General features: G+C 40.1%; 1 protein-coding gene across 2 annotated transcripts in view; it reads left to right on the forward strand.

Moving 5' to 3' along the window:
- The window catches only part of FBN1 (fibrillin 1), a 252069-nt gene that overhangs the window by 148635 nt on the left and 75966 nt on the right, over positions 1–27468 (forward strand). For both annotated transcript variants that reach the window (XM_030842674.2, XM_060294282.1), the window contains exons 17-31: positions 1846–1899; positions 3491–3616; positions 6005–6130; positions 6693–6812; positions 7035–7172; positions 8013–8063; positions 9696–9821; positions 11826–12053; positions 13752–13877; positions 13997–14125; positions 14944–15069; positions 15173–15298; positions 16463–16585; positions 17875–18000; positions 19975–20100. In XM_030842674.2, the coding sequence (XP_030698534.1) occupies positions 1846–1899; positions 3491–3616; positions 6005–6130; positions 6693–6812; positions 7035–7172; positions 8013–8063; positions 9696–9821; positions 11826–12053; positions 13752–13877; positions 13997–14125; positions 14944–15069; positions 15173–15298; positions 16463–16585; positions 17875–18000; positions 19975–20100 (1851 nt within the window). The remainder of the gene's footprint in view (positions 1–1845; positions 1900–3490; positions 3617–6004; positions 6131–6692; positions 6813–7034; positions 7173–8012; positions 8064–9695; positions 9822–11825; positions 12054–13751; positions 13878–13996; positions 14126–14943; positions 15070–15172; positions 15299–16462; positions 16586–17874; positions 18001–19974; positions 20101–27468) is intronic.

A 27468-nucleotide genomic window follows, 5' to 3' on the forward strand; every position in this document is an offset into this window, starting at 1 on the left:
AGAGGAGGGATTTTAAAGGGGACTGGAAATATCCAGAAGGAATATCTTTAGTCAATTTAATGAGAAATTCTAACCACTTAACATCTAAAGTTCATCTTTGTGCTCTGGAAGTCAAATAAACTATATTTCCGGATACATCTCACTGGCTGCTGAGCAGTTACTCCTTGTAGAAATCCGTCAGTTAAAGCTCCAGGAGAGTAATGATTAGGAATTTTCTCTTCTGTCCTCATTCCCCTGTCTCCATGGCACAACACTGAGTTAGCTTAGCAACACCTACCATTTATTAAGTGCTTGAGTTGGGCTGAGCACTTTACATGTTCTCTCAGGAAATCTACAGCACTACCATGTGAGTTGGGTATCATTGTCTACACTTATATAAGAGGGAACTAGAAGAGGGAAAGGGCTTGCTCCCAAGACCCTCAGCAATAAGCATTGTCATCAGCATTCAAACCCATGCTGATCTGAATTCACTACAGAGTCTAGTACCGGATCCTGCCCAAATGGAAAAGAATAATGACAATAATTTGCTTCCGTGTAGGCTAAGCATCAGCTAATTTAACACCAATTATAAAATTGCTTTCAGCAAAACTGGCATGATTTTGTTTTTCCTGATTTATTACTTACACTGTTTCCCAAGTGCTTTAATTTATTGCTGATGTGAGAGAATAAAGAGGATGTATTTCTTTCTGCTGCCAGTCCCTGGCTTTCAAACACAGTGGCAGCCACCTTCCCATTTTTTCCCTTTTTGGATCCTTTTAAGATGATTTAAAAATTAAGGGATTTCACCTCTTTTCTCAAATTTATGTTTGGTAGAAGACAGAGGCTCTGAAGGAGTCAACCTTCATCTTTTAATCTATAAACAATTATAACTCCTTTGCATCCCCTGTCATCAGGAATGCAATTTTCTAGAATGTGGAGGTATAGGAACTATCTGCTTCAGCACCGAGGTACAGGTGGCCTATGTAAAAAAGCCGCATCCCTAATATTCATTTCTCCTGCCACCTAAGCACAACTGATCTGCATTTGACCATGAGATTCTGTAGTTGCCAGAAACCATGGGCAACTAAGGGAAACTTCGTTTCTTTTCCTGGGATTAAGTGTGGTTCCTATTAGTTCTCCATTTCCATCATTCACTCTTAGGTTTATCTAAATATTGTTGGAATTGCGTATAAAGCATTGCATCAATTTTAAGAAATAGAAATCTGATTCCATCACAAATTTGGGAACATATTCTCTATACCTCCATTTCTTCAGTAAGATCCAGTTTTAACATTATGCAATACATTTCCTATGGATTTATATAATAGAATGAATCTGGCATCCTGATAAATATTAACTTTAAAAATACACGTAAATGCAAGTGTAGATCCCGTGTTATTCTTGTGAGGGGAGGCTAGAGAATTTGCAGAGAGAAATGAGAACACGTTAAGAACTTGATTGTACTGAAAAAAATAGCTCGAACTAAGAAAAGAATTTATTTCCAAGATGGTGGGAGAGAGTTTTATTAACAGTTAAGAAACCACATTTTAACAGACACATTTCACTGTAAGTGTAAAGTGTTCCCTGGTGAAAAAAATCAAGCCATAGGAAAAACACCTTTTCCGAAAGTGCTTGCACGAGGAATTGCTGGAACTCGCCTATATCCTTATAAGTCGTTTTCCACGGTGATTGCGGAGCCTTTAAAATAGGAGCCTGGTGTGACTCCCCTAGGAGATGCCTCCTTTTCCTTTACCACTTTATTTCAGTTCCACTCACTTTGGAGGAAATGATGTGCGCAAAGCCAAGGGCAGGATCGACCTGTTCTGCAAACAAGGGAATCATTTACTATCTGTTAATTTATTGCAGCGGAATATCAGGCGCTCTGCAGCAGTGGGCCAGGAATGACGTCAGCAGGCAGTGGTAAGGACTTGTTTTGAAATTTACTAAGCATGTGCAGAGGCAGCACTGGGCCTTCCTGTGGGTTTCCACTTGGTCCCTTTACACCAATCTGGTCCGACCCCCCTCTCTGGCCATCACCGCGTTGATCTACCTGGGACACTTAGAAGCCCCCAGTGGCAGAACAGCTGTGGCACAGCGGGTCCTGGGATTGCTGGGTGTGGGTGTGGCACTCATTACTGAAGGGTTGGGTGCTCTCCCAGGGTCACTGATGTGAACGAGATACAGTGACCATGGTGGCTCGTTCCTGAGAAGGGGCAGCCCGGCCCTCCTGTGGATCTACCACTATCGAGTACAATTCAGGGTTACGAGCTCAACTGAACCTATGCACATTTTGAACACTTTCTTAATGGTCAAGTGCTCAGTCATTCTCAGATGGCAGTAGCGAGCCATCTTGTGTTTTGTAGCAGGTGGTGATAGCAATGAACTGAGTTGGAAGAAAATGAAATGTTTAAGTGTAGAAGTTAGAAGTAGAGAAATACTGGTACCATAAAAGAAATTAAACGGGAGAATTGGAACAAGTGTAAAAATGGGTGACAAGTAAGAGGAAGGGATTACTTTACTAATAAAAAACTAAATGATTTGATTCAAGAGAGTTCTGGGAAAAAATAGACTGACTCAATTGATTGTCAGTTCATTCTCTTGATTGATTTCATTATTATGTGTGGATAAAGAAAGGGCGAGGTGGATATTTGGAGGAGAAAAGAGGACAAGTAAGGAAATGTATAATGAATAAGGAGTTAGTGGGGAATAAATAAGTTGTGATAGGTACCTGGATAAGGAAAAAAAAAAAAGGTCAACCTTGATTTATAGAAGAGTCGGGCAACAAGATTTGAGACTAGCCACTCACTGACTGTCACTCGGCATCACCCTTGACTATTAGAGCTCTCCTCAGGCTGTCAGCAAACGGAAGAGGAGGACCCAGCCTCATCTGGACAGAGTAGCAGAGGCTTTTCCAGAGCAGGTGGTGGTTGAGCAAGCTTCGGACCAACGTGTAGGTTTGCTCCAGACATTCCCCATGCAGAGTGAAGAGGGCATGATGTGTTTATGGCAGAGTAAGAGATTTAAAGTGAATAAAGAGTTCATAGTTTAATTTAATCTTGAGAATACTGTCGAACCTACGAAAGTCTGAACCATGAGAATGACACAGTCACCTTGTTTTGAGGCCGTTAAGTCTGGTGGCAGTGTAGAATGTAGACTGAAGAAGGACAGGCTGATGGCAGGGAGAGCAGTTGTAGGAACCTGGGCTCTGTATTTGATCAACCTTTCCACCTTGATGTTTGTACAAGAAGAAGTCCAGGAGTTCTCCTCTTGATTAAGGATTGGTAATCTTGTAGTGCTAGCTCAGATGCCAAGTTCCTCTCAGGGACTGGTGGAAGGAAGACTTGAGTCAGACTACCTTGTAGTGAGAAAAAGGGATCAACTTTCTCATCAAGGAGAAACTTTATTTTCATGAGGTCCTAAGGTCTTTACAGTTATTGTAATGTTATTTTTTGATAGCTCATTTGATGTTTACTTTAGAATGTTAATGATTTTGAATTTTTTTGTGGTGTAGATATAAATGAATGTGCATTAGACCCTGATATCTGCCCAAATGGAATTTGTGAAAATCTCCGTGGGACCTACAAATGTATTTGCAATTCAGGATATGAAGTGGATTCATCTGGGAAAAATTGTGTTGGTAAGACGTTTCACCTGTTTTCTAAGACATTTCATGCATCATGCATTCTTTCTTTTGTTGCTTGAGGGAAACTGCTCTTGAGTAGCTTAAAGGACTGGATAAATGGATGCGCTACACTTTGGGTGTCAGCATAGCTGAATCCTGACAAGTTATATCTTTTGTTTAACTATGTAAAGGATGGAACATGGCAACTGTCCCTCTCATACAGCGTGCAGTTCCCTAATTGCACAGGTTGAAGCCGAGTGCTGCCCCTACTAGATGCCTTTGTTATTAGGGCGCTGCTAATTGTCATTATGCACAAAGTAGATGTAGCAGTTATTTTCAAAACAGCAGAAATCTTACTTTGAGCATTTTCACCTGCTTTCCTTCTAACTATGTGGCATTTGTACTCACATAAAAAGAACTCACAGTAAATCAAAGTATCTTCTCTCCCCCCCCATTTAAATCAGCTTTCACCTGAGTTTCAGGCTAAGCAAGTACCTAAAAAAATGGAGGATGGAAGCAGGTCATGGGAGCCCACAGGTTTATCACAAAACCCTCTTCTTTCGACTGCAGGTTTCTTTTTCTCTCCCTAACTTTTATTGCTGGCCTAAACCTGGCCCTTCCTTCTTTATGGTCTACAGTTGAATTTTGAAAAATGATTTCTTTCTCTCTCACACCCTTAATTTTAGGGCCCCTTTTTTGGGGGTACAGTTGTTATGTGAGCATACATGGGACTTTCAAACTAGACTCAACTCAAAAAAAAGTTTTACTATTTCATTTTCCTGTAGGAGCCTCTCTACATTGGCAGACGTGAAAAATCATTATTTATCTGGGCAGGCCAGAAAGGCACAGAGATGTTTTAGCTTCATCCAAAAATCACGCAAAAGGGAGAGTTTGGGAGGCAGAAGGGATTCTTCCTTCAGTGCTTTAGTGTCTACTCCAAAGTTGGACCCATTATCATCAGGTCAGAAGTATGTTCATGTTTCAGATTATGTTCAGAGGTGTGAAGCTAGGAATCAAAGATCCGCTCCAGCCACTTCCCACAGAGTTCCAGGGACTGGCTATTTTATATCTTAATCTTCAGTTCCTCAGATTAAAGTTCCAGATTCTTCTGACATCATCAAAGTTTAAGAATTGCCATAGTGACCTTTTTGGGAAGTAGTAGCATTCCTTATATGATTTTGAAAGAATTCTCAGCATGCTATTTGCTCAGACAATACATAACTTTATACTTGATTTTCCCATATTTTAAGAACTTTGTAAACACAGCCCTCCATATCTGCGGGTTTTGCATTCACGTGTCTAACCAACCTCAGATTGAAAATATTTGAAAAAAAATTCCAGAAAGTTCCCCAAAGCAAAACTTGAATTTGCCATACACCAGCAACTATTTACATAGCATTTACATTGTGTCAGGTATTATAAGTAATCTAGAGATGATTTAAAGTATATGGGAGGATGTGCATAGGTTAGATGCCAACACTATGCCATTTTATATAAGGGGCTTGAGCATCCACAGATTTTGGTAACCTGGTGCGGGGGGTGTCCTGGAACCAATCCCCTGCAGATACCGAGGAACAACTGTTAGTTGCTGATTTAAGTATATTTACTGCTGTGAACCTATGCAGCTCTCCAGTGCTGAATTTATGTATCCTTTATGTAAGGGCTACTGGCTTGTCAAATGGTAATCTAAGCAGAATCTCTCAATGTATAAAACGTCTCTTGTGAATATGCAGTCTATTTTGTGGGCTGAGTGATGTACTTTAGCTCAAAGAGGTGTAACAAACTGTTTAAGTTCTACATTTCCTAAATTATCTAAGTTATACATATCGAAAGTTTGGTTTTGCATCAGACTTGCCTATGATTCAGCTGAAAGCAAGGAATTTTCCTCAGCTCTCTGAATCTCGAGTCTAAATTCCTCATGACAATTACAAACTCTGCAGATTGCTTCATACTTTATAAACATAACTGGAGACCACTTAAATTATTCTAAAGAAGAGACACCCATCCTGGAACTAATACTTATCAAAAATGGACCATACTCTCTAAATATTTATTTAGTTCCTTAAAACAATAGGATTAGTCCTTTTAATTCTGGCATAGTGAAACAATTATATAAATATTAATGATTTCCAGCAAATCTAGGTTTTCTTCCTGCCAAAGAAAGAAGAGAATTCAATAGTGTCTGGTGACTTTAGACTTTGTAGATACCTAGTATAGATAATCAGCTCAAGCCCCTATTTTCCTAAAATAGGTAATTTCAGCAAAGATCAATGGTAGAGGAGCTTTGCCTCTTTCCTTGAATTAATCATATCATTATGACCTTAAAAACTTAGCCTAAAAATGCAAAGAAATTGCATGCAAAGGATGGGATCTTTTAAAAGTTTATGTTTTTTGGTTTTCCAGATATTAATGAATGTGTATTGAATAGTCTACTCTGTGACAATGGACAATGTAGAAATACTCCTGGAAGTTTTGTCTGTACCTGCCCCAAGGGATTTATATACAAACCTGACCTAAAAACTTGTGAAGGTAAGATGTATTTTTGTTCTTATACCATGTACTTTGCTGCCTTTTGGAATGCCACTGGAAAACCACGAAGGTAAATGAGTCACTTCTATTTTAGACAGTTGTGTCACTTTGTTGAGATTCTGTGATCCTAAATGACACTCCTATGCACTTTGTAAGCTGCTGATGGTACTTACCTGCAACTGGTATTTTATTTGCCATTTATTTTGCATTCAAATGCCATTTAAAAGTATTCACTTTGTATTTGCCTACAACTGGCATTTTATTTGCCGTCATTTAATAGATGAAGAAAATATTAGATATGTGCTATTTGAGTTAGTAATTCAGAAATCACACCTACATTTGCTCCAGGTTTTCTGAATAAAAAGATTCAGCCATGTGCTGAACGTAGAGATGTGCTCGGTTATTATTTTTGGCATTCCATCTGGCCTAGAAAAAACAATCTATCTAGGTCAGCTTTACTATCTAATGAAGAATATGTGGTAGCAAATGAGACCAAAGTTTAAATATTCATTTGTGCCCAAGACTAGTTTTTAGCAGTAATGTAGACCTGTTTTTGTTTCAGACATCGATGAATGTGAATCAAGTCCTTGCATTAATGGAGTCTGCAAGAACAGCCCAGGCTCTTTTATTTGCGAATGTTCTTCCGAAAGTACTTTGGATCCAACAAAAACCATCTGCATAGGTATTTGTCTTTCTGAGAATGATTTTCCTATGTTTATCAGTGCTGCTGTATTTAATGTCTGCTTTTATTGCAAAAGGGTTTCAGTATGGAAGAACAAAGCTTTAAACGATCATTATTCCTTGTTTCATGATGCTATTCTTGCTGTAATTCCAATGTACATGTTTGAATTTTTGATATAGATTCTATGGTCTATTAAATATCATCACACCTTTGCCCCTGCAGAAACCATCAAGGGCACTTGTTGGCAGACTGTCATTGATGGGCGATGTGAGATCAACATCAATGGAGCCACGTTAAAGTCCCAGTGTTGTTCGTCCCTTGGTGCTGCCTGGGGGAGTCCGTGCACCCCATGCCAAGTTGGTAAGAGAAGCAGGTGCTGCAGCTCCTGTGCCCACTGGGCACTTTGCTTGGAAAGGGGAAGCCGAGAACTTTGTTCATTTAGGTTCACACAAGCATTTTAGAAGATTTCATTCTGATGACCTCAATGAAACATGTGGCTGAATAGGAAACTAAGAGAAGTGTCAAGGACAAGAATTTTATGTGATTTGGTTAATTTATTGTTTTCCGTCACCACACTGTAATGTACTTATCTGGAGTTGCTTTCCTAGATCAGCAGTTCCTATTGGCTCTCTCAGGAACCTCATGATTAGGGGTCCTGAACTTTTTACAGGCTCAGATTTTCTTCCCCGCAGCATGATTGATGTAAATGCACCACTGTTCATCACTAAACTAAAGTTGTTGCAAAGCTGAGGTTTGAGAGCCTTGCTGATTCAATGTTTAGATATATAGATGTGTGCATTTATATAGTGGGAATGCTGCAGGGCATGAGATCTTCCAGTTCTAGACTTTGTTTTCCACATCCATGTTACAGTAATCCTATAGTGTGATTCATATTTTAGGGCTAATAGCAAGAGAGAAATCGAGTCAATTTCCTTCTTAGTCATCACCTGAGTTTGATCTTTAGGGTACCTTTGGGTCTTTTAGGATATCTCAGATGAATTGAGCTTTATTCAAGGAGACATTTCATTCTTCTCCTTCACCTATGCAATCTCAGAGACACTTTGTCGTCTCAGACTTATTCATAGCAATAAAATCGATTTCGTGTTAAAGGTCCTCTTTCGTGTTTCTTATACCGTGTCATACAAAGTCTGGATATTATCTCAGATTTGTTTTTTGCTTTTTGTTTGTTTTTTGGTACAGATCCCATATGTGGTAAAGGCTATTCAAGAATTAAAGGAACACAGTGTGAAGGTATGTATGATTATTTATAAATCATAAATTTCTGTGTGCATGAAGAATGCTTGTGTTAACTTGGACTGGATAAAGCTGTCATATAACTTCCCAGTGAGAAATGTGTAGCAGGGGAAAAAAAATAATGAGAACTGCCGAACGTAACAGACGTGAATTTCACAAGCATATATGCTATTGCCAGCGTCAGATCACTGTGGCCAAAGGGCAGGGTGGCTGAAAATGCTTTAGGTTGACCATAGTTTTGAGTGACTACAATTTCAAACTGCTACCTATGAGGAAGACAGAAAAGGAAGTTTTTGATGAGGCTATAAAATTTGCAATTTTTTTGGTTTGTCCTGGTTTTTCGTCGTTGTTGTTGTTTGTTTCATGGTCACAGATGATGAGAAGGACATACTCTATTGCCTCGTTTTTGAAAGTCTATATGGATTCTCTCCAGTTTCCTGTGATTTTTTTCTCATGGAGTCCCAGATAGACATAGGTCAGGGTGACTAACACAACCTGACATGACACAGCAGCTGAAAAATTTTTAAAACAGCAATTAGTCCCATATGTGGAATGAAATGAACTTTTTTTCTCAGTTAAAATAAAGAGGAACACTACATCCCCCACCCAAGGTCTTGCTTTCCAAATGATGACTGAATCCTTTGGCCTGTCTCTGGTCCAGACCCACTGTTAATAAGTTATCTGACCTCAGCAGCACATTCTGGTACACAAGTGGTCAGAACAAAACAAAAGAAAACAATCCAAAGAAGGTAAATTTCCCCCTCCCAATTTATTTCTCTTATGAGGAAAGATTTAGAATATCTTTTTCAACATCCCTGGCTTGGAAAGTTATTTCTTCTAAATAAAGACACAGTGTGTGTGAGTTTCTTGACTAACGCTCCCCTTTTTTGGCATTGGCAAGTAAGTGCCTTTCTTTGGGTTAACTTGATGGTGAATATTTTTCCCCCAAAAATGTGCAGAGAACATAATGCTCTCCATTAAGCAGACTGGGAAGGACTAGTACATTTGAGACAGATGCAATGAATGATGAATGAATGAACATGAGCATCTTCCACCACTCAAGCTGGGACCACCAAGGCTTTGACAGAACAGCCTGAGACCATTGCTGAGTTAGAACTAGATACACACTTTCTTGGGATGTCTCAGCACTTCTCAAAGGAGACTCTTGACTGGCCCCACATATTCCTCGATGATGGATTTGTTTTCTATGCTCATCTTCAAGCTACTTCTTCTTTGCTAGTTTGGAAGACCAGGCTTCTCTACTCACTTGCAGCCCTCTGGTCTCATAAAGCTAATTGTACGGCCCCTGGGAGCCTTACCTGAGATGTCTATAGTACCCAGACCTGTCCCCAAGAACTCCCACCAGCTCCGTGTCTTTACAACTCAAAAATTACTCCCTGAGACTGATGGAGAAACTGTTATATCTTTGGTAATAGGTGGGTTCAGTCTGGTTGCTTTTCAAACATCCCAGAAATTCTACATGAATTATTTGGAGGCAAACTAGTTTTGTAAACTTATCAGGTTTAAAATGATATTTTCAGTTGTGGTAATAATATGACTCCATGAATGGAATGAAGTAGAATGATGTTATACAGATATATTAACTTCATGCTTTTTTTTCCTTCATAGATATAGATGAATGTGAAGTGTTCCCAGGAGTATGCAAAAATGGCTTATGTGTTAACTCTAAGGGATCATTTAAGTGTCAGTGTCCCAGTGGGATGACTTTGGATGCCACAGGGAGGATTTGCCTAGGTAAATACTGTTCATTATTTTTCTAATGAATATTTCTTAATGATTGTTAAAAACTCAGTTAACAAGATAGAGCTGAATATTTGGTTCTAAGTACAGACACACACACATCCCAAATTCAGCATTTCTCTTAGGATGCATTGTGGTTTCCTTGGCAAATAGCCTTCCTGACTCAGCTCTTTATTAATTCTTTATAAAAAGAGTAGAGAACATGTCAGTGAAGAGGAACTTTAGTTCTTTAGAACAATAACTGTGATGGATAACAATAGAGCTCTTAAATCTGCCCTCCATGGGCCATGGACAGAGAATTCTAGGTGACTGGTAAGTAGAACACTTTTGCTTAATTGGAAACTGTAGCCTTAGCCTGCTAGGCAGGGCTGTTGTAAGCCAGAAGGACAGGTCTTTGCAGGAAACTCTTGTGGGTATCAGGAGTGAAGAGTGTAACAGCCTGAGGAGTGAACCTGAGGGAACGAAAGCTGTTGTCAATATCAGCCATGATGAGATTCTCCATGACGACTGCTAGAACCCAAGTGACAATGATGTGGAAGAGACTTTACACCAAACCCTGAATTCTTAGAAAGCCGCCCTGTGGACTCACAGTGGCAGCAGATTTGAGATCCCACAGTCATGCTTGCGGGGTCTTAGGCTTATTCTGGTGTTACTACTATGGCTTCTGACTGCCAGGAATATGTCCTTTGGATCACCGGTTTCAGAGTCCGTGACTCTGGAAGTGATGCTCAGCTATGTTGTATATCTGAAACCACTCTGAAGAGCATCTTTAGTGAAGGACCACTGTAGGTGGTTGAAAGAGTGGCATGCAGTTAAGGGATTTGCATCCTTTATGAATTAGGATTAATCAGCCTTTAAATATAAAACTTTATGGTTTATAATGTAAGCAATACAGAATAGAAAAGCTGGAATTCAGAGGCTAGAGTCTTTTCATAACTATGGATGTCAGTTAATCCTATTCTGAGTCTCAGCTTCTTTGTTTAGGAGGTATCAGCATGTAATGAGAACGCTTTTCCAGGTTCTTCAGTTGAAACATGCTCCAGTGTTTAGTTTAGGATTCATTTTGAAATTAACCATCTTAATTAATAGAGGCAACCCAGATGTGAAGTTGCTCAGAAGGCTTCAGTAGCTTTCTAACATTAAAGGAAGCTCACACTCCCACAAGTAACCAGAAGAATGTGCACAAAAGCACATGTTGAGGTGAAAGAAATACTTGAGAAGAGGAGTGGATGGCTTTTCTTTGCTGTTTTTTCCTCTTTAATCACAAGTAGGGCAGTCCTCATTTCAGAGTTTACTATTCCACCTCTCCAAAAATGAAGTGGATCTGAGAAAAAGGTGCTGGTGCTAGCTGAGATGTTCTCCAACAATAAAGACTGCAGTTGGCTTTCAGCTAGAGAGACGTCAAGACATCATGAAGTGCATGCACTGGTAATAGGCATAGGGAGAAAATAGGTACAGGGAGAAACCATCTCCCAAAAGAGCATTGCAGGATTTCTTTGAATACTGCTCCTTATGTAGAATTATCAGAAAATAACTAGAGTTCAAAGGATACTTGCCACAAGAAGAGGTGCACATAAGTAAGAGCTGCCAGCTAAGAGTCTTTATTAAGAAGGAAAACCGGGCTTCCCTGGTGGCGCAGTGGTTGAGAGTCCGCCTGCCGATGCAGGGGACGCAGGTTCGTGCCCCGGTCCGGGAAGATCCCACGTGCCACAGAGCGGCTGGGCCTGTGAGCCATGGCCACTGAGCCTGCACGTCCAGAGCCTGTGCTCCGCAACGGGAGAGGCCACAACAGTGAGAGGCCTGCGTACCGTAAAAAAAAAAGAAGGAAAACCCACCACCAAGCCTAGGTTCCTTGGAGGGAAAAAAATTAATTGCAGTCAATAAGTTTGTAGTAAATCGTTATGTGTCCTGTGCTTTGCCTAACACAACATTGGCAGTTTGCGGCAGTGAGAACACAGCAGCTCTCCTCAGCTTCCCTCCGTTCGTTCCCTCTGGCAGATATCCGCCTGGAAACCTGCTTCCTGGGGTACGAGGATGAGGAGTGCACCTTGCCCGTGGTTGGCCGCCACCGCATGGACGCCTGCTGCTGCTCCGTCGGGGCAGCCTGGGGGACCGAGGAGTGCGAGGAGTGTCCCCTGAGGAACACACCTGAGTACGAGGAACTCTGTCCCAGAGGACCCGGATTCGCCACAAAAGAAATTACAAATGGAAAGCCTTTCTTCAAAGGTACAGTGGTTTCAGTGGTTGATTACTCTTCTGTTAGGTCAAAAGGATGCATTTTCAGGAGCACAGAGTTCCACTGACAGAATTACAATGAATGTCATCAATGCGGTCATCCCTGGATCATTTCAGCGTGCCTTCTTTGATTTCTGAATTTTATATGGCAAAATGTTCACTCTGTCACGGATTTTCTTTTTCTACATCTCAGGACTTCCTGAGTCACTTGCCTCTCCCGTGTAGTCACTGTTAAGCGTTAAATAGATTTTAATACTATCCTAAAGCTAAGCATAAACGAAAGAAAAATCTTCTTGGGAGATGTTTATGCCATCTACTAAAGCCCTAGAGGTAACCTTTATCTGCTGGTTTGAAGCATCCAAGTCACTGTGGTCCACCTGACTATAGATAATGGTGTGAGAGACCCAGTGACAGGTCCTCTTTGTCCAAATACAGCAAAATTCATTCCTATGCCAAACACTCCAGTGACTTATAGTTCAAATTTTATTTTCTTATGCTATAATATAAAACCCATGTAAAAAAAAAAGGAAGTTACAGATTTAATCTAATTCCAAAATTGAGTTAACTTCTTATGCACAATGATACAGACCCTGTTTACTTCAGCATATGGAAAAATCATAATTGGTTTCTCAGAATTCCGATTATTCAGGGAGGCCCAGCTTATGTTCTCAGTATAGAGTTTTGTGTCGGTTGCCCATTGTGTCTGGACCTACTTATTATACTTCATAACTAAATGAATTTCTAAAAGTGGGAAATGAGTATATAAATATCACTTAATTATCCTTATATTAAAAAGTGTAGACTTTTTTTCTACTGAGCATTTGGTTCAAGAAGTCCTGGGGTTAAAATTGTACTGTCTAGAGAGACAGTTTCTAGACGGCCCTCTAAAATGTCTCTTAAGTAAATTCAAAGGAACTTGGATGATTTGCTTACAAAAGCTGTGGCAATCCATTACCGCAGAAGGACTAGATGTTCTTGAGATTTAATCTGCCAGTTCTGTATCTCATGACATTAGGTAGAAATGAACTTGTATTTCTTGAGCTCTAGGTCTTGCTTTAGAAAGGCCCCTAAAAGGGGAAACTCAGATTACTCAAATTACATGTTACATATGCAGTCTTCAAGAAACTCTTGTACATATTAATTATATTAACGCAAACTTCATATTAATTGAGAAAATATTTTAAATTAGTACACATTATTTGAGAACATGTTTTAAATAGTATACGTCACTTGTAAGGAGTTAAAATTATAAATGGCATCTCCTTTGAAATTCTTATTTTTAGGTATTAAAAAAAAGCATCAGAAAGCTAAGTGAATATCTCATTCCACTACATACTCAATTGCTTGCTGTAGGACAATATATTTGAAAATCTTCCACCTGCCTTACATATAGACACTAGTGGTTTAGAATTTCTTATTCTTTCATTCGGAAAATAGTTCAGCGTTTGGTGTGTGCTGGGCTTTTAGAAGTCCAAATAAACCCACTCTTTACTTCTTCAATAATACTTTCTAAAATGTAGAAGTTTAAAAGTCTAGATCTGTTTACAAAGTCCTATTTCTCATGGATCATCACACATTTTTTAAAATGAGTATGACCAAGACCCCCTAACTTCCTGGGTTTAAAATGGGGTGTTGAGATCTCCTAATTGGTCACTTACGGACTTTTCCCACATTTAATTTTCCTTGAAGACATCAATGAGTGCAAGATGATTCCCACCCTCTGCACCCATGGCAAGTGCAGAAACACCATCGGCAGCTTCAAGTGCAGGTGTGACAGTGGCTTTGCTCTGGATTCTGAAGAAAGGAACTGCACAGGTCAGTGAAGGGGCTCACCCTGGAGGGATACCCTTTGGAACTCTTGGTCTTAAACATGTTGCCACAAGAAGTAAAGCTATCCTGAGGCTCATCTGCTGCCACTTGCTGCTTTTGTGCAGACATCGATGAATGCCGCATCTCTCCCGACCTCTGTGGCCGAGGCCAGTGCGTGAACACCCCCGGGGACTTTGAGTGCAAGTGCGATGAAGGCTACGAAAGTGGATTCATGATGATGAAGAACTGCATGGGTGAGTGCGTGACCATTTGATCAGCCCAGGGAAGAAACATTCCAAGAAGCTTTGGTGACTCATCGCCTATGTCGGTTCTTCCTGCTCCCCCAGTGCGCTGGTCTCCTGACCAGTGAGTCACGCATTGGACTGTGGCAGAGGGAGACTGACGTGTGGGAGGAATGAGGGAATTCATGCTCTGGGGCAGCGGGTGGCCTCGGACACCAGGTATGGGTCCCTGAGAAGTGAGTTTAACACCTGGAATAGACACCCCAGGGAAGAGAGAACAATTCAAACATAAGCTATATTAGGGGTCACGTTCTAGGGTTTCTGTTCATCATTTTTAGCAAAGGAGATTGATTAAGATAGTTTCATTAGATCAGGTTCCCTAGCAACAGGACTGAGATGGGGGTATTTTTTGAGGGGGTGCTCTTAGGAGGAACCTGTAAGGAAGTGAGGGAAGCAGCTTAGGGCAGGGGAAGAAGAGAAGCAAGTTGTTCGACTGGGTTTTAGCTTTAACCTGATCCCACAGGGGCCTTGGAGTGTGAATAATACCCGAGGGCTGTCCCACCTCGAGGCCAGGAGGCTGAGATTTTATACTCCCACGTCAGTTCAAGCAGTTATTGGCCATGGGCAGCCCCCAGCATGGGAGCGGGGTGTAATTTCTCACCTCCCGGGCATTTCTGAGTGAGGTGGATAGCGGTTCTCCAACAAGGACACCTGTGAGCCATTAGCAGCCAGAACTCCCAGCAACTGGGCAATGAGTGCACTGGCCTGGTCATGGGGCCCTGGCAGGACGACCACCCACAGCTTCAACAGGGGTCATTTCCACTTTGCAGATATTGACGAGTGTCAGAGAGATCCTCTGCTGTGCCGAGGAGGCGTGTGCCTAAACACCGAGGGAAGTTACCGCTGTGAATGTCCTCCTGGCCATCAGCTGTCCCCCAACATCTCAGCATGTATAGGTAAGGAGGAAGACCACTTACCTGCCGGCAGTCGTTCGGCCCACACCCCTGCCAGAGTCCGAGGCTTACGGCGGGGTGCTTGGTATTCTCATCTTCTATACAGACATCAACGAGTGTGAACTGAGCGCGCACCTCTGCCCCCACGGCCGCTGCGTGAACCTCATAGGGAAGTACCAGTGTGCCTGCAACCCCGGCTACCACTCCACCCCCGACAGGCTGTTTTGTGTTGGTAAGTTCTGTATGGTATGTTATTTATTTTCTTTAGTCTCTTTCGAGTTCTGTTTCCATCGCTAGTTACTTTTACTTAATCTTTCCTGTTTCTCTGGAGGGAAAGGTCTTCTCATGGTGGCTCACGATCTTTAGATCTCACCTCCCCCATCTGTTTAAAGAACCAATTCAGCGAAGGCTGTACAGTGTTTTAGCTCTAGCAAGTATAATTTGACCCATGCTGCTTTGACTAGTGAACGGTAGCACACGCTTTGTTTCTGCCTATGCACACCCAGGCACACCAGCCAGTGATTACTAAGTACCGCCTGAAATAAACGCAGCCTGGTGAGTGCTGGGAGGAAGACAGAAAGCTTAGGGTGTGATCTCCACCCTTAGGTGGTTTGGAGCGGCTCAGAGATTCCAAAGAATAATTATTGGGAAGAAGACCATAGCATGTTTATAGCTTACAATGCACTAGAGGCCAAGTCTGGCAGTCCTTAAAAATGAGGTTTTGTGGGACAAGCGTTTTGCTTTGTGGCTGGCCCTTAGGAGGTTTAGTTGTGCTGGGAAGAGCGGCACAGAAAGTCCCATGGCTTTAGAGTCAAAGTGAAACTTTGTAGAAACAGCCAGTTTTTGCCTGGTTTGAGGTATACCCCATGTGGAACTGCCAAGTCTCACATGGTTTCTACCCAGAATCATAAATCAGCCCAAATTCTTCCGAAGCATGGCTCAGGACAACTCAGAACTCCAGCTCAGGTCCTTGAAAAGGACTGGAACCTCAGCCAAACTGAATGTCAAGTTTGTAACGGAATCTGTGACCCAGAGAATTTCACCCACATGCCCACTGTTGTCACTAAGATACGTTCTAGCGCCCAGCACTTCTCCTGCATTGTGTGTGGCACACCATATGTTGTGTTCATCTAACTCCCCAACTGCAGTATAAATATTATGAAGGCAGGGAGAGTGTCCATCTCATTCACTGTTAGATTCTCATCTGTAGCACATAGTAGGTGTAGTTAATATTTGTGGAAGGAACCAAACAATTCAGTGACTTGCAGTTGCCCTGGGATGCTTGTATAATTTTGTATTTTGTTTTGTTTATTTGACCCACACGTACCTGGAAACTTCAGACATGTGCCATCATCACAAACACAGAGGAAGGTGATATTATTTTCCTTTTTCTTAGACATCGATGAATGCAGCATAATGAACGGTGGCTGTGAGACCTTCTGCACAAACTCTGAAGGTAGCTATGAATGCAGCTGTCAGCCAGGATTCGCACTAATGCCTGACCAGAGGTCCTGCACTGGTAAGTCAGTTTTAGCTTCCTGGGAACTCTCTCACTAACAGGTCCCTACATGGAGCGGTTCAGGGCCTGGGCTTTGGAGTCAGACAGTCCTGAATTCAAAGCTTTGTTTTGTCACTTTTTTGGCTGTGCGTCCTCGATGAAGATCTTTGGCATCTGATCCCTCATCTATAAAAGGGGGCTCAGACTGCCCGTGTGGAAGAGTATGTCCAGCACTCAGCACAGGACCTGGCGCATGCTCAATACGTGGAATATAAAATACATTGTCTTGATTGATCAGAGTTTTGAAGAATCTGATCTCATGGCCTATTTCAGTGCTACTCAGGGTGTGTTCCTTGGACGGGCAGCCTCAGTACCACCTGAGAAAGTGTTAGAAATGCAACATCTCAGGCCCCACCCCAGACCTACTGAATCCGAAACTCCTACGGGGGCATCTCAGTAGTCTGTTTGCACAAGTCTTCCAAGTGATTTTGGATTTGTGCTAAAATGTGAGAACTGCTGGTCTCATTTACACTGCCTGTTGTATCACATGGGCTAGAAGAGCCATGTGATCAGCCGGAGATGGGAAATGAAGTGGGTAATGTAGATTTTAATTTTGGCTCAGGTTAAGAAGAAAACTTAGGTTTAGGAACCAAAGTTATTTTATTGGACCTAGTAAAATCTACGTTAAAAGCCCTAGATATAAATTCAGCTATAAAAATTAAATTTTGAAAATCTAAGCAGATATGCTTATTTCAAGCATTTTTTATCTTAAAATATCTGTAAAACAGCAAATAATGGACATTAGGCATTTAAATTTGACAATTAGAAAAATAAGATTCATAATCATTTTTGAATGATAAATTTGTATCAGAGATAAAAGTGTCAATTAAATTGTGGTCTTTTTTTTTTTTTCTTGAGTTTGGACTTTACCTAAATGTTTATTACATTTTATTAAAATTTTATTACATATGTAGTACTAGTAGTAGCTAATTTATTGAACACTTAGTATGTGTTCAAGTACTTGTGTTCACAAGTACTGATATGCATTTTTTTTTTTTTTTAATGATGGTCTTTTAAGTGCATGTGGGCCTCCATCCTGAACTGTATGTTATAAATCTTGAAAATGGTTCTCCCCTTGTTTACCCAAGATAACCTGATGGGGTAGTTTATGTAAAGTGTCATTTGGATTTCAGAGCTAACAGTCTTATGCGAGCAGGCTGAAGTTACTTGACTTGGGTCACTTAACTTTTTCATCAATGATTAATGGAACCCTATCAACAACATGCCATTGTTGGTTTTATTCTCTGCAGACATTGATGAGTGTGAAGATAACCCCAATATCTGTGATGGTGGTCAGTGTACAAACATACCTGGAGAGTACAGGTGCTTGTGTTATGATGGATTCATGGCATCTGAAGACATGAAGACTTGTGTAGGTAAGCAAAAAAGACAGAATTTTCCAATTTGCTAGTTATTCACAAGCACTGTTAAATTACATAAAGATTTGTTTGGGTAGTGAATAGATCCTAAGGGAAAAGTAAGAATATTTAGGAGCATAATACTAATAATAATCCAAAGCTAGCACTCCAAAAAGCAACTCTCTTGTGACTGTGATATGATGCTCTTGTCAGATATGTTGTATGGACTGAGCTAACCATTGGTCAACTCCAGTGACCAAAAGACATTTCTTTTATGTCTATGCATTATTTCTGTCCACTTAACCCTCCTTTTGCTGTGACTAGAGTTTAGTTTGCTTAAGGCAAGCAAAACTTTTTTCTGACAAGAATGCAATAAATCCTAGAATGGATTGTTTTGGAGAGTTTCTATTGCTGTCTTCAAATCTATCAGACTTTTTAATGTAATATCTAATCTGCCTTTAATCCCATTTAGTGTATTTTTAATCTCAGACATTGCAGTTTTCACCTCTAAAAGTTTGATTTGGGTCTTTTTTTTGATATCTTCTGTGTCTCTACTTAATATATCCAATAATTTCTCTAGCTTTTTAAATACGGGAATACAGTTATAATAACTGTTTTAATGTCCTTGTCTACTAATTCTATCACCTGTGTCAATTCTGGATCATTTCACTAAATTGACTTTCCTCTTCATTATGGGCTATATTTTCCTCCATCATTGAATGCCTGGTAATTTTTGCTTGGATGCCAGACATTATAAATTTTGCCTTACTAGGTTCTGAATATTTTTCTATTCCAAAGCTTTATTTTGGAACATAGTTATTTGGAAACAGATCGGTTCTTTCAAAGTCTTGCTTTGAAGCTTTTAAGCAGCAGTTAGGGTAGGGCTAATTTTCTCTGTTGCTGAGGCAGGATCCTTCTGGACACTCTACTCACTTCCCTGTGAATTACAAGGTTTTCCAGTCTGGCTGGTAGGAGAAGGCACAATTCTACGCCTTCTGGGAACTCTGATGATTGTTCCCTCTAATTCTTTTGGATGGTGCTTACTCCAGAATCGAGAGTTTCCTTACATGAATATACTGATCACTACTCATCTGGGTGCTTGACTGGGACCCTCTGCAGATCTCTGGAGTTGTCTCTCCTTCTCTCTCTCTGTACATCTCTTTTCTGTCCTTTACTCAGCCCTATGAACTCTAGCTACCTTGGCCTTCCCCCTCACCTCTTCGACTCATGGACATTTCCTGGTTCCATCTGTCATCCCCCTCCCTATGCCATTGCCTTAAAACTCTCCCTACACAGTAATCTGGGGCATTTGTAGAACCCATCTAGTTTGTTTTTTCTCTCAGGGATCATTGTTTTTTGTTGCCTACATCGTCCTTTCTTGTTGTTGGTATTTTAGGTGAGAAGGTAAATTTGGTTCCTATTACTCCATCTTGGCCAGAAGCAAGAGTCTAGAATTGAAATTTTAAAATCACATCCCATTTGTGTCTTTCAAAAACGCTTACCGAATATTTGTGAAGTCCTAGAAATTAAAGTGAATGTCATAAAAAAAGATAATTTTTAATTTGGGAAAGAAGTGAAGTTTGTAACTCTCTGCACTAAGACTACTAGTTTATCTATCTTTTCTTTTAAGATATGGAACTAAAATGTTGGCATCATGCAGTCTGAATTAAAATTTTCATCTTGCAACAGAATATGCTGTTTGAAAAAGTTTTCTAGACTGTCACATAAACAGGCTCTATCCCCAACCTCGAGTCAGTCAGTTTATTTGATTACTTGACCTCCTGCTTGTGGCCCAGATAAAAAGCAGGTCTGCAGGGTTAGCCTTCAATGTAGGACGCAAATGTGAATTGGGCTATGTAAATATACTTTTTTTTTTGAGTGAAAACATTTCATCTTTTCTATTTGTTTGTAATAGTTGCTTTATCTCAGGGGAGAATTTTCAGTGATATCAAACAAATGGTTATATGTATTAATAATATCTGTATTTTACAGATGTCAATGAATGTGATCTGAATCCAAATATCTGCCTAAGTGGAACCTGTGAAAACACTAAAGGCTCATTTATCTGCCACTGTGATATGGGATATTCAGGCAAGAAAGGAAAAACTGGCTGTACAGGTATGTTTTTTCAAATTGAACAATAAAACCATAAGTGGCTAAGAGATTGCTACCATAATTATAGATTAACATAAGTTTGAAAACTATTAATATTTTAATTGCATTATAAAGCATTTTGTATAGTATTTTTTCATTAACTTAGCCTGCACTTCTCTGAAATTTGTCATACTTTAGATTGGATCTAAGGTGAGGTTTTTTTCCCTTTACCTGTGAAAAAAAGGCATATGAGATAAATTACCACCATAAATAACACTATAAATATCAACATTTTATGAGGTTAAAGTAACATTTTTATATCAAAGTAGTTAACGTGCTAACTACCAAACATATCCCTTTATTAAAGCAGACCTTTCCCAATAGCCTCCACTGCCACCCCTTTCATTTAAGGTTTTATAAGTGAAATTACTTTTTAAAGAAACACATCCTATTGTAAAGCAATTATACTCCAATAAAGATGTGGAAAAACAAACCCAACACATCCTACAATTCATATGTTTCATCAAGTCTCATCAGTCTTCTAGTTTCTTAAATTAATGTGCTTTTGTTCAATTAAGTTGCTTTAGCCCTAATTAGTCTTTATTCGTGGGACTTAGCAAATCTCATGAAGTGAGAATTACACCATTAATTTTGCTTGTTTAATACCAATAGCACATAAGAAGGTCTTTTCACAATATTTGTAGGAGATTATTCTGTTAAACATCAAATGGAAGCAGTCACTCTGAGTGAATGTTGTTCTTTCTAAGTGTTTAATTGATGTTTTCATACTTGAGGCAGTGATGCTTAGTACATGGAACAATAAAGTTTTACTGTAGTTACCTATAGTAATAAAACAGATTATGGCCTATAACATAATTTAAAACATAATGGAGACCATGGTGGGCTTGAATTAGGTAACTGCATCATTTCTTTACAAATAATAGACTTTAATTTCAAAAGCCAGTTTGGCAAGCCATTGTGACTTAAAACAAACGTTAAAATATTTGAAGATTGGCAGTGTGGTACAGGTACAGATCCTTTTCTTAATTATATCAGCGTTTTTCAAGAAAGTTCCCAATATATGCATTATCATTTTAAACTGTTCAGTTATGCAAAGTTTCAAATACAGATATAGACATCACCAATAAATTACTATTAGTTCAAAAATGACAGATTCTAGCCAAATTATAAAAAGCATGTAGCTAGAATGCTTTCATGCTCACTATATTAGTCTTCATATGAAGCATGTCTAGAGGTCCATTCTGATAAATGGCACAGAGTTTAAAATCTCCAGTCCTCATGTGGTCTCTGGGGTACAAATGATGCTTATATCAGCATATCTGTGGTTCAAGATTTATTTTTAGCTTTCATTAAAAATATAGGACTTAGGGTATAAGGGGTGTTAGTCTGGTAGTAATGCAGGGGAAAAGTAGGACAGTTCTATATTGCATTTTACCTAATAGAGGCTAATACCGTTGTTTGGCAAGGTTGAACTCACTGCAAGTCAACCCAGAGAACCGTGATTCTTATGAAGGGAGAAGTTAATCTAATGGGACAGTCTTCATTCCCTATAAGAAAAAGATCTCTAGAATTTCATGCTCCAGATTCCCGCTAACAGAGGCATGTGCAGAGGCTGACTGTTTTAGGCCTCTTATCATGAAGAAAGCTTAAATTTTCATGCAACATTAATATCATTTTAGGTACATGAGGAATAATGCATGTAACGCCCTTGGCACAGTGCTTGGCATACAGTAGCTGGTCAGTAAATAGTAGCTATTGTTGTCCTTATAAAATGAGACACATAGACACAGTGTCTAGAAGCCATTTTAATTAAAACCATAACTTCTAGTCTAGCAAAATTCTGTACTTCTATTTACTGATATGCTTGAAATCAGTTTAGAGAAGGAAAATCTTACTCTGTATATGAAAAGGCTTGTTTTTCATAATTGAGTTTGCACAGATACTAAGACTATAGTGACGAGAGCTGTGTACTCCACATTAGATGAGATGACACCAGTTTTACATTAAGAACAGCAGTCTTTTAGTAAATTACATGAACAGAAACATGGATTTGAAGTCCAAGAAATATTCTGTAGCTTTCCCCAAAGGCCGACATCCCCCTTCCCACTTTTAAATTACAGCCTAAAATGATTTTTCAATTGCATAAAATTCAGCTAGTACTGTAGGAAGAAGAATTGAATTTCATGGTCCTTTTGATATCATGGTAGCATGGTATGTGATATTCTCATGTAAAGGAGTAGACCTCTGGATTTTATTCCTAGTCCTTTTACTGGTTCATGAGCTTGAAGAAATCACCAGGGTGCTCCATAGTTATGCAAGTGTTCCCCTTGGGTAAGCAGCCCTGCAGTGAAGTATGGAAGGAGAGGGTGTATTAGGGCAGGAAGAAAAAGAGGTTCTCTGTAAATCCTGCTATTAACAACCAAGGGTATCACATTTGATTGGAAATGACTTACACAAACAGGAATTGGCAGCAAGTTTGGTATACTCAAAAACAAGTTTTACAAAATCTGAGCCAAAATGTTTTTTGAATCCCATGTAACTAGGGCTCTTTTAGCCTGCTTTTCGTTTAAAATTTGTGTCACTCACAACTTAGAATGCCATCAGGTTACCTTGGTGATAGTATGTTAAAGACAAGTGTTTATAATGTCCCAGGCAACTAATGTAAATAGAGATATGTATCTTGCTTAATGGGATAAGCAAGGCTTATAACAAATAACAGTGAAGAACAGACCTGGAAATATGTTTTAATGACAGACAAGAGAAATAGATCTACTTCTATTTCCGTACATATATAATATGTATACATACATATCATATGTACACATATATTTTAATGAGTACCTTGTAAAGGAATTAGAAAAATATGTATGCTATTTCATAGGGAGGAACTTTGTTTCACAAGAACTTAAAAAATGTCCTCTGGGTTCCGTTACAGCTTTGTCTAAATATTTCAGCTCCCTTGTCATTACTGATTGTTTCCATTTTAACAAATAAACATGTTTTTTTCCCCCCAATCACTTTAGCAGTGTTCAGAATCCACCCACTGACTTACATTCCCAGCCCACACAGATGTTAAGTGTTTCTTTTTTCTCCTTAAGCTTTGTTCAAATCGTGGACATGGCTGAGGGGAACGTTCAATTGAATGAAGGGAGAATGGACATTTTCCTGTAACCTAGAACACATCTCTTCTATCCCTGGCTTAAGGGGGCTGGATTACAGTTTTTCTGTGGCCCACACATACAAGGCTTCTGATGCCCATTCTACATAATTGTCATCAGACAACAAATTGAAAGAAGAAAAACTAGGTTGCCGCCAGGTGCCATCCTTGGTGCGTCCTGGCTTTCTCATGCTGATCTGTGAGAATGCACCTACCATCACGTGCTCGCTCGCTCAGTCAGTGAGTAAGGCATACGATGAAAATCAGGATTGTTTTCATTTAAAACAGCAGGATTGCTGGGCAACTCCATTTCTCAATCGTTCAGCTTTTCATACAAGACATGTTGCTGTGGGTATAGTCCATGAGAGAGAATCACGTACTTCAAAACCACCAGCACTCAGTGAAAATTTGCCCTCATTTCCTTCCAGCCCCTTATCATTGCTAATTGTTCTCCACTGGCTGTCAGCCTGTGAAAACTCTGTGGGTGTTCAGTTAAATAGTCGTGGCTCAAATTTGGGTCCAAACTGAAAACTCCAAGTAGCCTTCACGTTTGGCCTCTCCATTCACCCTAACGCCCTCTTCCCCAACGCCTCACCAAGGAGATGCCACAGTGTGCCAGCCCTGCTGGACTAGGGTTCTCGTGACTGGTGCCCAGATGGCAGGAAGGCAGGCGTTTGTGTGGGTGACACAGCCTCTCCCGCCATGACTGTCAGAGGAAGCCAGAGCAGCTCAGAGCACAATCTCTTTCTCGAATGTCAGATTCAAGTGGAACACACCCAGAACCTGTGCGTGGGGTCTGCTCAGACCACACCCTTGCCCTTCACGAGAGCCATGCAAGTAGGACCTTTGAGTCTCTGTGAGGGAGCTTCGGTGGGGTGAAGGAGGTTGCAGTGTCAGCCCTAAATTTGAATTTCTTTGCTTTTCTTGGCGTGTGCTTAATCTTAAAAAGGAATTTTCTGTCTGGAGCAAACTTGTGGGGGAAAGAGAACATTTGTACAGAAAGAGATGTTCTTGGCAAGCGTGTGCTATGTTTCCCTCACATTATTGAAGAGTGGAGTGTTTGAATATGGTGTTTTTGTTTGGTTGTTTCCCTTATGGCTCAGTTTCCCCTTCTGTTTGCTTTTATAACGAAGTACAGTCTTAGGCCCAAGTCTGCCGTGGAAACAATTAATGAATAATGGTGTGTACACGCACACACACACGTGAAGAAACCTTTTATTCAGCGATGCCTTTAGACATTATGACCAAGTCTTTCTAATTCACTTGTGACATACCGGTAGTGTAAGCCATTGAGATAATGACTTATACAAAGATTCACAAAATGGAAAATTGAATATGGGCACCTGAGTTACTCTTCCCTCCTATTCCAAAGCCCACGATACACGGCCTCTTGCAAATATAATTTATTTTCACCCTGAAAACATTGTGGTAAAACGGCAAATATTTTCTTGAATTAGAAATTTATGTTCATATATTATTCATGATGACAAAAAGGAGGGAGACTCTCCTTTTAAAAAACAATAGTTATCTTCTTAATTGCGAGATTAAATATGGAAGGTAAAAAACCCACATGAAAATAAGAGTATCTTTGGACATTAGAAAATTGAAAAGAAAAAGATGACAGGATTACTAGATTGACAGGCTACGATCACCTCTGAAAACTGTACTTAGTAGAAAAGATTAGTGAATATTTCTATAAGTCTGTTAATACCGCCAAGATTTTGAAAGCAGACCTTTAATCAGGACTTAGAATAAAGTCCTGATGTGACTAAAGAAATCAGTTTGATTAGGCAGCTGTGGCTCAAGACAGAGAGCCCCAAACGGGATGGGAAACTGGGTTCCAGGTGCTTCTGGCTCTTCCCCTCACTGACCTGGGGGCCCTGACAAGTTCCCATGCCTTTGGGGACCTCTGTTTCCTTCTCTGAGAAACCGAAGGTTAGGAAAGTCAAATTCCAAGGTCTCTGCACTTAGAAAATTCCTTGATTCTTGAACATCTAGAGGTTTCATCCCTTAGGCAATCGAAAGTCATTGTTTCTACCTAACTCAGAGATCAGGACAAATAAAGGAGGGACGTTACGGCAGCACACTGCAAGAGCAGCGCTTTGCATCATTAACTCCGAGGGGAGTGATTATCTGAGGAAGAAAGAAGTGTCTGTGGCCCTGCCTGGGAGCCCTTAGGTCAGGCTTCCTTTCTTGAATTCCCTGCCTATTTACCACTATTATCCCTGGGCTGGCCTTCCTCCTCATTTCCTTGGAATGTGCCGTGCTCAATTAGTCCGTTGATTAAAGCTCCCAGTCACAAGTTTAAAGCTGCCCGGTATGTGCTTCCCTTGACCTGCCTTAATAACTCAGTAGGTTCATGTGGCTGCCAAGGTTACATTAAAATTCACCTACACAATACGTTGTAACTGTAAGAACATTCTTCTAGGCGTGTTTTCATGTTATACTTATTAGTGATATTGCAAAATATTCTTGTAGGAAAAATAACATTATTTTATTTTGTGTTTGCTCTAGAAGTTATAACAAAGCCAAAGATCTCAGGACCATTTCAGAACTTCAGATGGAACATTTGGCCAACACCATGTTTCCAAACACTTTCAAATCAGTTAATTGGGCTTCTTAAGTAAACAAAAGGGTAAACATAAGTTGCTTGCCCAGTTTAGTTTTCATGTCACTATTCAAGCGATCACTGAAAATTCTTGCAACATTTCATATGCCAAGATTTACCTTCTTAACCTAAGTTTTACGTTAGACATTGGTTTCCATACAGAATCATCGTATCCATACTTGGGAGTTCTTGTTCTTAGTTGATGAAAAAGTTGGTTATGAGGTTAAGTGCCTGTCTTTCATTATGAGATAGATCAATTTCGGGAAATAAGATTCTGGCACCAATTCCAATAATGATCACCAACTCCCTGTCTTACAGTTCAACTCAATTCTGACAACCACCTACCTGAAGATAGTGTCAGATTCCACAGGTTAAGGACTCAGTCCCATAAAATTGTCCACACTTCAGATGCCAGTCGCAAGTCTAGGTTGTCTGTTATGAGTGCTTCTGACAGTTGGCTATAAACCAAAGGTTCCCACCACCTCCTTGAATTTGATTAATTTGCTAGAGTGGCTCACAGAACTCAAGAAACCAGTTTACTCGTTAGATGTATCAGTTTACTATAAAAGAGTATAACTCAGAACAGCCAGATGGAAGAGATGCATAGGGCAAGGTATGGGGAGATGGCACAGAGCTTCCATGCCACCTCTGAGCAAGCCATTCTCCCCAGATCCTCACTGTTCACCAACCTGGAAGCTGTCCAAACCCTATCTTTTGGGGCTTTTCTAGAGGCTTTATGACAGAGGCACGATTGATTAAATCATTGACCTTTGGTGACTGATTCAACCTATAGCCTCTCTGCTCTCCCTAGAGGTAGGGGGTGGGACTGAAAATTTCACCTCTCTAATCATGCCTTTGGTTCTCTTGGCAACCAGCCCCCATCCTTAAGTGCTTTCCAAACGTCACCTCATTAACATAACAAAAGACACCTTTTTCCGCTCTTAGCACTTAGGAAATCCCAAGGGTTTTAGGAGTTCTGTGCCAGAAACAGGACAAAGACCAAATATACACTTCTTGTTATAAATCACAATATCACAGGAAACAAAACATATTTTACTTTATAATTTATAGTCTCTTTTTTTTAAAATTAAATTTTATTGGAGTATAGTTGCTTCACAGCGTTGTGTTAGCTTCTACTGCACAGCAAAATGAATCAGCCATACATATACATATATCCCCTCCCTTTTGGATTTCCCTCCCATTTAGGACACCACAGTGCATTAAGTAGAGTTCCCTGTGCTATACAGTATGTTCCCCTCAGGTACCTATTTTACACATAGTATCAGTAGTGTATATGTGTCAATCCCAATCTCCCAATTTCCTCCAACCCTGCCCCTTTCCCCCTTGGTATCCATACATTTGTTCTCTACATACATTCTCTTCTATAATGCTTTTATATTATAGAATCTATCTTGGCTAAATTTGGAAATGGAATTTTGAAGAATGGAGAATTTTTGAGAATTTGAAGTCTTTTAGCAATGTGGCCCTAATCTGGTTCTCCCTTTACTGAAAAATCTCTCTTGAATTGACTTGAGTTTTACAGGAAATACGCAAGAAGGCTTGGGTCCCAAAGCGCTGGCTAGAGAAAAGATAGTTCACACACTGC

The sequence above is a fragment of the Globicephala melas genome, chromosome 2, assembly GCF_963455315.2.
Source record: "Globicephala melas chromosome 2, mGloMel1.2, whole genome shotgun sequence".
NCBI lineage: Eukaryota > Metazoa > Chordata > Mammalia > Artiodactyla > Delphinidae > Globicephala > Globicephala melas.